At 41.3% G+C, this 12,082-nt stretch overlaps 1 protein-coding gene across 3 annotated transcripts in view; it reads left to right on the plus strand.

The window, feature by feature from the left end:
- NRP1 (neuropilin 1) overlaps positions 1 to 12,082 on the plus strand; it is a 114,757-nt gene that overhangs the window by 63,045 nt on the left and 39,630 nt on the right. For all 3 annotated transcript variants that reach the window (XM_026796245.2, XM_026796250.2, XM_026796254.2), the window contains exon 7: positions 80 to 246. In XM_026796245.2, coding sequence (XP_026652046.1) covers positions 80 to 246 — 167 coding nt within the window. The remainder of the gene's footprint in view (positions 1 to 79; positions 247 to 12,082) is intronic.

Consider the following 12,082-nt stretch of genomic DNA (forward strand, 5'->3'; position numbering starts at 1 on the left):
GCAGGTAAAATGTTCTTATTATTCAAAGTCTAAATCCAAAAGCTGACCATAATAATGATGGTAATTTATTTTTCTCCAGATTTCCAGTGCATGGAACCACTAGGCATGGAGTCAGGAGAGATTCACTCTGATCAAATCACTGTCTCCTCCCAGTACAGCGCTATCTGGTCTTCAGAAAGGTCCCGGCTAAATTACCCTGAGAATGGATGGACCCCAGGGGAAGACTCTATCAGAGAATGGATACAGGTAAAAAGATAACATTTTAAAGATGTTATTAATAATACTCTGTGGAGTTTATTGGATGAGGAGAAGGCAAAAGAAAGAAAAAAATAATAACACAGGGAAGTACTTCTACATAATTTAAGAATCGTTGCAAGGGAATAGCTCATATTCCCCATTAGACAGACTAAAAAAGACTTACTCCCAAAGGCATAGAAAAAGAAAAGGTCAGGAAGATTAATTCTTCTGCTTCTCACATCTATTGTTTTTGCAGTCTTCTGGGCACAAAAAACAGAGATTTTGGTTTAGTGGAAAAGTCAATATTAGTTTAACATGCACTTAAAGTGGAATGTCCCAGTAAACTGAGCATGTGCTATGTCTCTAGCTGATTACAGTTAAGCATTAATACAATGTGGTGTTTTCATGCACTCAGATTTCACCTCAGAAGACCTATGTCCCTTCTAGAATGTGTTACTCACAGAATGAGCTCAATGGTCTCTGTCTGGTGGCTATTCTTCCACATCCTTAAACACAACATTCATTACCAGGATGTGCTGCCCTGGCTTTGCTCTGCTAGCACAGGAGAAATCCTGCAAACGTTTGTTACCATGAAGGAAGAGGCTCCTTGAGTTCAGTCAGTCTCTTTGGACTTGTTTGTTACATTTCATCAGGTCCATAGCTGAATGGTACATAACTACTTAACAGGTTCAGATTATTCATATCAATTACTGTGTGCAAAAAAAATTATACTGGAAGGGAAGTGTTAATATCATTATATGGAAAAACATTGATTTTCCTCAATTTTAAGTTAACTTACACTACTGACCTGAAACCCAGAATCTATTTCTGTTGGCAAAAGCTAAGGGAAATGCTTAAGCATGTTATATTACTAATACTGAAAACTTGTTCATAGATTTGAGACATTCCTCCTACTTCTGTTATTTTCTATAGGAAATTACTAACTGACATATGAAAACAATGCCTTATTAGCCTTTCATACAAGTGTTCACACTGATGTTTCCTGTGAGGTTTGATGTCTGCAAGAAAGCTCAAAAACATGTTGAGTAGTAGTTAGGAAAGGGAAGAAAGAGGGAGAAATCTTTCATTTCTGATCCCTGGCACACCACGGGACTCTCAGGTGTCCTGCTTGGGGGCCCCTGTACATCCTGAGCTCTTGGCAGTCGAGTACAATGGACCTAATCAGACTTCAGAGAGGCAAAAAGAAATAGAATTTGTTGATCCTTTTTCATTATTTAGGAATAAACACTAAAATCTCCTCAACCTTATCTAAGTGCAAGGCTTGTTATTAATCATTGCCACTTGCAATCCATGGAATGCACATGGAAAAAGTGTGGAATGCATCAGAATCAAATTCCATATGTTTCATCTGGTTGCAGGACCGCCACTTTTCCTTTGTTTCCTTCTTTTCTGCTGTCACTTGCACATTTATGACCAGATAATCAAAACAAGAGAGTTAGTGAAATCTCATTCATGTGTTCTGTGCGCTTATTAACTTTATTAAGTTATGATAACTACGTACCTCTATGTTGCCTATATATATATATATATATATATCTTAATCCTTTCACTTAGAACTAGATCTTTCTGAGAAAAAGTTTCAAAGGCCTTCTTTTGACCATAAACTTCTTTAATAACAGACACATAACAGAATGCAAACTAATCCAGGTTTTATGCTTAAAACAGCTCAGGGTACCTCAGGCCTCCTGCATGTGAATTTCTCAGCCTCCTTTTCCTCCTGCCATAAACCAGGGTGCTCAGGGGCTGAAAAAAACACTGAGCATAATGTTTAGCAGCTTTTTGCTGCCTTCAGCTACCACATCCGCCCAGAAGCTGGTGGTTATTTGCATGCTGTGCTGCTCATGCCACAGCTCTCACCTTCTTCACCCAGCCCCTGGTCTGGAAAGGGCAGCAGGAACCATTGTCCTGAGCAGTGCCCTGGATTAGTTCACTGCCTGGGGCTCAAGTGGAGGGGCCGGCATCCCCAAGGCAGATTTCATCACAGAGCAATTAGGCTGTAGCTGTGTCCTGTTGGCAGAATGAGCCTGCAATTCTTGCCTGAAGATTCACTGTGTTGTGTAGAGATGCTTTACACGCGCTGCAGAGCACAACCTGTGCAGCAGAAGGAACTGAGCGAGTTCAGACATTCAGTATATCATCCCCTTTCATAAGGTGCAACAACTTAACTTATCTTTGGCTCTGATAATTCTTATTTGGCTCTGATTATGCTTATTTTATTGTGGTTTAGTTCTACATGACATTGATAATTCAAACTTCCAACTGTGTTCTAAATGCCTTCCTGTTAATTGACCATCTTGTGATGAGTGCTAAGGGCTTTGGACCCCCAGAAACCTCAATAAGGGGGTCCTTGTGCATATGAAGCCCCATCTTCTACTAAGTCTTGATGCTACTGGCAGTAAGTGCATGTTGTGAATTTGTGTCTGGATAAAATATTGAAGTCCCATGTTTCCTCTGTACAAATATCCCTGGGAACAGATGTTCACCTCCATAAGTGCTTACAGACAAATAACCAAGGACATGTAACTGATAAAGTACTCTGAAATTATCCATAGGAAAAAAAATTGTAATATTTTATAAAAAGCAGGAAGGCACTTGTATGTGAAGGACTGAGGTCACTTTGTTCTGCTTTGTTGTGCGTGCTATTGTAAACTAGTCATTTATGTGAAGTATTTGCTTTTGTGCAGTGCAGCATAAATGGATTTTTGCTGCACAGTGCAGAACTCTAGAAGATATTCAACAGCAAAAAACAAAGCTGAAGGATACAGCAATGCTGAACTTAGAACTTTCAAAGTGAAAATTTCTGCCTATATGCCCTTGTCTGAGAGACAGAAGTTTTGTGTGTATCAGTTAACCATTAATTTTTTCATAATTGCAGGTTTCCTTCCCTACACAAACACTGCAGCTGGTTAAATAGAGATATCTGTCTTTGAGCTGCTAATGTGCATATGCAACTAGGGCATCTATATGAGCTATGTACAGCCATACACGGGCAGAACAGCTTGAAAATTCAGCTCCAAATATTAATTTCCTCAGTGTGTAGGGGTTTCTTTGTATAGGGGAAATATTATAGTTCTCCTTTCTCTTACTTTTGCCTTTCCCTTCAAGGTTAATGTTTTTGTTAAGACCAAAGAAACAGAAAGCCTCATTGAGTATCAACCAAAGGAGATTGGCATCTCTAGAGGACATCTAGAGGGCATGAGATATTATTGTTTCCTATGAGCTGTTGAAGTCTTTTGGAGCATTTTGATGAAAATAATTAGGAAAATAGTGTTGGCTCATTATTAGTTATGGATTTGCATGAGTTCCATCTGTGGACCTGAATCCTATTCATTTGTGGAAAAGCTAGATTGCTCCTTTGTGGCTGACAGGTATGAACTCCTGAGTCCATCTGAGTTCCACCTGCTTACAGGGCTCTGTTAAGTGAAAGTTGCCTTTCCCTTCCTTTCCTTAGTTATTGAAAATCAGTTTCAAAGCTTAGATTCAAAATAACCATAGTACAGTCACGCTGCAAGTCTGCCCCCCGCTTTCTCCATTTTATTTTTACCCTCAGACACACTTTGAAAATTGCTCAACTTACACGAGCTTTGGAGTGATTCTTTAATCAGAAACAGAGTCACTCTAGATTGAGTTTCTTCTTTAAAAACACATTAATAAGTCTGTGAATTTTCCAATATGAATGGAATAAAGATATGCATGAGGGAACAAGGGCTGCCAAAAATATGTGTGAAGGTAGTTTATTGTTATATGGGATGTTATTAGCATCCCAACCTTAAGCTCAGCCTACTTGTTTATTGCACTTATGTTTCACACACTTGACTGCCCTTCATTTTGAAATGGCATAATTTAAAATAAAACATAAAACCAGACCTTTAATTTAATCAAGAGCGGGGAACTGCCATTGCGATGTAAGTCATTGTCCCTCATTAACGTGTCCTTTCACAGGAAAAATAGTATAGTGTTTCCATTTCTGTAATCTGAACAACAAACATGTTAATAGGTATCAATTACCAGCCAGTTTCAGTACTTAGTACCAGTAAGAAGGCCCATGCAAGGGTTTCACATCTGGTTTTAGTGAAATTGTTCCTGTCTGTGGTATTTAAAATTTAAAGAACTCCTGTTATTGTGCAATTGGGAATCCTAGGGGAGTACAATGTTAATGAAATCCATAATGCACGAGGATTTTATGATTGCATTTTCAAGGCATTCCTTCAAAAGGGACAAGTGATGCCTGCCATGGCAGCAGTAATTGTGTTTTTACAGAGTAGATTTAATGCTCACATTTAAGAAAGCAGTTACATTTACACTTATCTGAAAAAATAACATGCGAAATCTTTATACTTAGGGGTCTTTTTGCATCTTATTTTTCCTTTGAGGAGGAGCCACGGGCCATTGTGCATGGCAGGACCTTGTGGCTCAGGGATGGCCCATGGGCTGGGGCCAGCAGCCCCAGGGCAGGCGCAGGGGGAGCTCCAGAGGAGCCCCCACAGGGACACTTGAGACCCATGTGTGTGGCTTTGAGGGGAGACTGATTGCCTATTACCAGGGTCACTGGGAACCCGGGCAGCCATCAATCCTCATCATGGGCTGGGTTTTCAAACCCACAAGGAGCAACACCTTCTGGGTGCTTTTACTGCAGGATCTGTATGTTTTCTATCAAAATGTTTCTTCTAATGCATATAACACAGATCTTTGTGCTCCCACCAAGCTGGATGGCAGTTTCTGGGTGGCACAATTTTTCTCTCATCCTGTAACAGTGAGTGAGAGCTCCAGCTTGCCCAGAGACCAAAATGTGTTTGTTAACAACACGAGATGTTCAGTTCACATTATGTCTGGGGTAGGAGAAAACCATAAATCCAGCTTTAAGAATCCTGGTATCAGATCAAAAATTTGCAGCCATAAACCAAAAAGCATTAGTATGGCATAAACAGACTCTGCCAGGTTCAGATTTGTTCGGAACCATTAACAGGGGGTTAACATAAGTAGACAGTATGCTCTGGATTGAGCATTATCTGTCATTCTGCAGCTGTCATAGGGCTTTACACTAAGATGAACTCCTTATTGTGTGTTCTGGCTAATATGACACAAATCCAGCCAAACCAGCCTGAACTTATACTGCTGGGTTTTTCAGCCGGACACAGACCTGACAGGGAGCACCAGGCTCCCTCTGGCCTCTGCCTGCCAGTCCCTATCTCAGTGCCCACCCAGCCCTTTGGCACTCACAACCCCTGCAGTAATTTGAGACCTCTAGACCAGTCAGTCTGAGCAGTGTCAGCTGATCTGGCACAAAATTCTCCCTCTGCATCTTTCAGCATTCAGGAGTCTGGAGAAAGGCCAGAGAGGTAACAATAGGGCTCCTCAAAAACATCCTGGGAGATCCCCCCTTCCTTCACTGATTGAAATATCAGTTGTTTATTTAACACTAACTCTGCTGTGCAAGGAAAATATACTCCCATTGATTTAAAGCATTTCTCTGTATACACGACTTCACCAGAATTGAGAGGGAGCTCTGAAATGGAATTTGCATTCCACATTTGTCTTCATTCCTTCAGTTTTTACCCTACATTCTTCATTATTTGGTCCTTTGTAAGTGTAACCCAGGAGCATACATCACTGATGTGAACTGGTATATAGATTAATACTGATTTATTTCCATATCACTTCTGAAAATAATTGCAGTTTATCATTTGGTGTCTTGACCTTTCATCTGTGTCATAGCTGATTTCCTTATCAGGTATTCACTTAAAAAACATATTTATATTTGCTGCTGCACAGCACACTCATTTCATTAACAGGTTTATTCTTACATCAGGCAGATGTTTAGGCTGACTTTGCCCAGCAAGCTTATTTAAGTACTTCACATAAAAAGCCATGGATGCGCTAGTCAACAGTGCTTGTTATTTTTATTATTATTTCTGTTTCTTTTGGAGTTTGGTGCAGAAGTGAAGTGCAGCATATTACTGTATAGAATAGCATGAAAACTGGGAAATCTCAGCCTCCCAGTTTTCCTGGCCTTTGAAGAACAACCTAAGAGCAGGAGTTCAAGGCTTTGTGGTGGGGCTTGCCCATCATTAGGGAGCACACTGACATTAAAGCACAGAAACTGTCAGTCCTTTGTCTTCTCTGCCACTTTAGATTATAAGTCATGAATTTAGTTCATGTCATTTTACAGTTCATAACTGCACTCCAGAAATCACAAAAAGCAGAGTTAGCTTTGTGTAGAAAAGTGTTACAGTTATCTTAGCGGTCTTAACATGCTTTGCACATGGGCAAAGAATGACAAAAGAATATTCCTTTCTGGAAATCACAGCCAGCACAGACTGTGACACAGCACAGAACCAGGGTTAATTGACCCAGCAGGATACATTCATACCTTTATTTACTGTGACATGGGAATAAATGGTAGAGTTTCACAAAGGCAAGTACTGAAATTAAACTAGATGGAGAGGGAGAAATAAAAGAGCCCTACAAAGTATGAAGGTTTTTTGATTATTCAAAGTGCTTTAAGAGCTATTTTAGTACCAGAAAGTTCCCAGCCATAGATTTATCACTCTGGGGAGGCTGCAGAGATGCTCAGAGAACTGTGCAAAACCATTGGCAGCCTTATTGCTCTGGTAGTGCAGGTGCAAAATACAGTTTAGAAGAAAATCCTCTCTACCTCCCTCTGAAATGTTTCAACATCAGGCCTAATACAGAGGGGATTCCTGTGTGGCTTCAAGCAATCCTGAGTGCAACATATGGAGGAGCAGCAGAAGCAGAGACCCTCTGAGCCCCCACTGCCAGCCTAATCATTATAATAGTTTCAGTTTTTTCAGGGGATCCACTGTGCAGAGATCTGAGTAGTTTGTATGTGGCTCTGTAATTACCTATGCATCCTCTTCCCAGTCCAGCCCTACATCCCCTCAATGGCTGTGAGACAGATGGCCCTTTAGAGCTGAGATAGCGAATTCAAAATGTGTCCACCAAAAGCACTGATTCAGCAACTACTGAAATAATTTTGTACATTTATCCCACTTTCACTAGTTGGTTCCAGGAGGGAAAGAAATTAAAATCTTTAAATCTAAACTAAGACTAGTTTTAAACTAACAACCACTGGCTTGTTTCATTTCATTTTTGTTCTTTTTTTCATCACATCTTATTCTTCTTTATTTCACAGAAATTAAATCCACTTTGTACAAAGTGGTTCTTCTCTCTCTTTTTGTTTTTGTTTTTATTTTTCCCATTCACCGGGTTCAGATGTTTGGCTTGACTCAAAATACTTGTTCTGTTTTTCTGGGTTTTAAATTGCCATCACGCCAAGAAATCAGTTGTTTGTGCCATTCTGTTGGGTAGGGGAGCTCTCTGCTCTCTCCCAGGTGGTTTGCAGACCCTGTGGGGGCTGAGGCAGCTTTGCCTACCCAGTACCAAACAACACATCTTAAACAACAGCAACAGCCAGGACCTTGTGCAGATGTGAAGAAAGGCATCTCAGAGGGAGATTTTTCTGGGTCTGGCAGAAATAAATTAATCTACGAGACTAGGCAGGTGTCAGACTAGGGTGAGGTAAAGCTCAGGGCTGGAAGTTAAGTGACTAAGGGCAGTGGCTGGAAACAGAGCCTTGGCTAGGAGCACACAGCTGAGGTGTGTTCTAATAAGCAGAGTTATTACTGAGCTAAAGGTCTCTGCTCTTGTGGGGCCCAGCCTGGGCTGGAGATGAGAGGTGCTGCTGAGTGCTTTGCAGAGAAGATTATGCATTTTTATTCACTCTTTCCACACCTGCACAGTAGTATGAAGCTGTAGAGTTGATGAGTCCTGTGGGCCCTTCCCCATCCCAGCATCCAGGCTCCAGGTTTTCTGTGGCTGAGCTATTATTTACCTCCCCTGCCCTTGTGTCATCCTGCTTTTCTGTCCCAGTTCAATTCTGTTCTGCCCATTAGGTGACATTTTCACAGCGGTAGCAAAATAGGTAGAGTGAAAGGATAAATGAGATTTCTTCCAAGTGGTAAATACCTGCCCTTCAGAAAGCAATTTGTCTTCTTGCCCCTGCAGAAAAAAAGTACCTTTCAAAAAGGAAACACTTAATTTCATTTTGTCTTTGTCTCTAATGTTTTCATTTAAGGTTTCAAAAAAAAGTCTTTTAAAAGGCATCAGGATAACCTCCAAAGCTGACTGGTAAACAAAAGCTGCTAGCAGAGAAAATACAGTTTACCAAACATTGAGCTGAGATCCAGTTCCTCTGTTTTCAGGCACAACTGGCTTCTCATCAGGGAAGAACTGTTTACACATAACTTCACCAACCAGCTGTACCTGTGCAGTCTGGTCTTTCTCTTCATTGCAGTGTGTTGAACACTTCAGGCTAAACTCATTTCTGGTGTTGATCCTCTTGAAGATGATGAAAGGATCAATCTGTCCCATCACATATCAGACCAGGATATATTTTAACTGGTTGTATTTAGGTTACAGATTATTGCACTAAAGACTAAAGTGTTTTTCAGCTGTAACAGGAGCAGGTTCTTCTCCAATGCAAATGCTATTAACGTCAGGTGATGGACTGAAGGGTTAACATAGCACAGAATAATTTTTAAATGTTCTTACCAGGCCTTAAATATTAGCTGTCCATAGGAGGATTCCCCCCTTTCATGATATGCTTAACTAAGAAAATACATCCTGTGTTTATTTTTAAAAGCCACAGCACTTTAAAATCAATAGCTTTTCTCTTTACATAACTGCAGATAGAGTAACTTTCAGATAGGTAGAGTGGGGATACAAAAACTAGGCACCATTATCTGGCCAAAGAAACCCTGTAAATAAAATCTTCCTGCCTAAATTTTGGGCATGCTTTGCTGGGGGAAGGACAGAGCTGGGGATAGCCAGTCTCCCAGGGCTGCTTTAGCACTTGGGGGAAGTTGTCTTGGTAGTCAGTGACCTGTGCATCCCTTTTGCTGTCCCACTTCCTCCTCTGGCACAGGACAAGAGCTCCACTCTCAGCAGTGAGATTTCCAAGTCACAGCCCCAGAAGTATTTAATCTACATGTGTTCATTTCCTCAGAGCTGTGAGGAACATACCAGAAAAAGTGAAATAATCTTTGCATGTGCAGTCTGTCTCTCATTTTTCACCAAACATTTACAGCACACTCACCTCACTGTCTAACTGCAGCTACCTGACATTTTTCTAGAAGGTAGCAGAAACTCATATTGTAACAAAGCAGTGACTTGCTTGGTGACCCAGCAGTAAATTAAAATCATCATATACAATGTGTATGAAATAGAAAATCGAATTTTGATGCAACAAAACTGACAGTTCCATTTAACAGAGAATAAATGAATGCAGACTCCTGTGGATGAATGACTGATTTAAAGAGGCTGTGCCGATTTTCCAAGATGAGAAAGCTGATCAAAAGAAAATACATGTATTTCCATGTGACACAGGTTGCACACCTATTCCAGTGAAATTAGACTTAAAAAGTATTGTATCACAGACACTGGCACTTTTTCCTCATTTTGCTGTGATTTTTTATAGAAAACCCAAAGCCTGAACTCTCAAAAATATCTGAGTGTAGTAAATTCCAGTTATTTCAGTGGAACTGACAGTGAACACAGTGATTGCACAGTCAGATCTATCTATGCCATCAAGGTGTGCTGTCTGAGACAGGAGAGGTTTAATTTTGCACAGCATATCATCCCTTGCATAGCAGCTTCCTGCCATTAGCATAGGCATGCTGTGAAACGGGAAGGAGAAGTTATTACTGTGTGTTTACACATGTAGTATTGTACTTATACTCAAAATAACACAATTATAAACCAAGCCCTTCTGCCTGTACCCCCTGATTTTGACAGCACAGCAGCTGGCACAAAAAAACAAAGGAACTGAATAGGCAAAATTCAATTTTTTCTGCCCAAAGTCTGGTTATTCGCATGTGAAGAAGGCTGAATGAGAAGCTTTGGATTACTTGTTTCCCATTTGTGCATTAGTTGCTCAGTACACTTAGGGGAAAGAAAGTCCTACTATTATGTCCTTCTCTCAGAAAAGAGTGGTTCTGCAAGTATTGCTATAGAGTTTCCCTTTTCTATAGTTTCTAACACAAACCAGGGAAGGTCACATTCAAACTGCACTAAATAGTTGTCTTCATTCCAGATCAGAGGATTAAGCTCAGGTTTAAAATTAAATGTAAATTACAAATAAGTATTCAGAAAACGTTAATTAAAAGTATTACGTTCCTGACTCATTTATTGCTCAGCAAGGGTTCCTAAGTATCTTAGCTGGAGAAAGGGGCCATTCACATTCCTCCTTTTTTTTGACCAAGTCATTGTACATGTCTTAGGTTATCCATTTGCAAGTTAATGTAGTGCTGAAGCAAAGGTTTTCATTTTAAAGAAGTAATATTTCACAGCAAGATATGTTCCTGCAAGATGTAAAACAATCTTTTTCTAAAGCACTGGGAGTTAATCAGCCTTTCTCTCCATTGCTACAGTGAGGATTTGAATGGCACAAGATGCTGATTGCTTAGATCCCAGAGTCTATAGAAAACCCAATACGATTACATTTTCCTCCCTTTGTTATCAGAGTTTATTGTATCTCGGCGTTCAGGTTTTAAATAGTGTTCCAGAAAGAAAAATAAATTAGGAAAAAGGTATTTTCTGAGTCTTCTGAATAACGACTGCGCTGCATCAAAGCCCCACATCAAGGCGTGAGATGGAGCTTGCAAATGAGTGCCAGGGGGATCGTTCCGTGTCCCTGCGTGTACCCGCCCTGGGCGCGTCTCACCCTCGCAGGGAGCGCGTCTGTCCCGGCAGCGGCTCCTGCCCGGCTCTGCGAGCGCCCAGTGCTGTCACACCGGGCTGTCACACCCCGCTGTCACACCGCCCCTGTGCCCCAGCTCCTCTGTCACACCGGGCTGTCACACCGGGCTCTGTGCCCTAGCCCCACTGTCACACTCCGCTGTCACACCGGGCTCTGCCTGTGCACCAGCCCCGCTGTCACACTGGGATGCTGTGCCCCAGCTCCGCTGTCACACCCCTCTGTCACACCGTGCCCCAGACCGCGCACTGGGCTCTGCCTGCGCCCCAGCCCCGCTGTCACACCGGGCTCCTGTGCCCCAGCCCCGCTGTCACACCCCGCTGTCTCTGCCCGCTGTCACACCGCGCTCCTGCCGCCGGCAGCACCGCTCCCGGCCCCCTCGCAGCATTTCTCTTTCCCATTTGATCTTTATGGTTCCCATACTGGAGCGATTTGGTTTGCTGAATTCTGGAAATGGCTCCAGTTAAAATGCGAGTGTATTAACCTGCTGTACTGAGTCTCTTTTGTTTCTCTTTACCAGAGTGCTGCTTGCCAATTTTTATGACTACAGCAGATTTTACTATTCAAACAGAACCAGATGGAACACCAGTTCAAAGAACATGTCAGAATTAAATATTTCTTTTTTAATTAGTTGCTTCTGATTTATGCAAAAAAAAAAATTAACATAAGAGTGGGAGAATGTGCCATGAATCCAGATGCAACACAGCCCACACAAGCATTATCTTTTCTCTGTCAGAGACACAGAAGCTTTTTCTTTTATTCTTTTCTTGTGTTTTCTTCTTTCCTTTATGTTTCTGGATTTCATTTTTCTTAGGCTTTCTGCATCTTTTCCTTCTTGAACCAGCTTCATAATGATGACTGAGGTTCTCTTATGTTTATCAGTTATACTTTTTCACCATTATCCTAAATTTTCTCCTATAGAAACTGGCTGATCTGCTTCTGGGAAAAGCTGCTGTACTCAATTCTGTGACCACAGCATCAGTAGCTCAACTTGATAGCATCTTTTGACTCTATTCTTTGTTTTCAGTTGGGGGAATCTTTACACTTACA

This window comes from Zonotrichia albicollis, chromosome 1, assembly GCF_047830755.1.
Source record: "Zonotrichia albicollis isolate bZonAlb1 chromosome 1, bZonAlb1.hap1, whole genome shotgun sequence".
Classification (NCBI taxonomy): domain Eukaryota; kingdom Metazoa; phylum Chordata; class Aves; order Passeriformes; family Passerellidae; genus Zonotrichia; species Zonotrichia albicollis.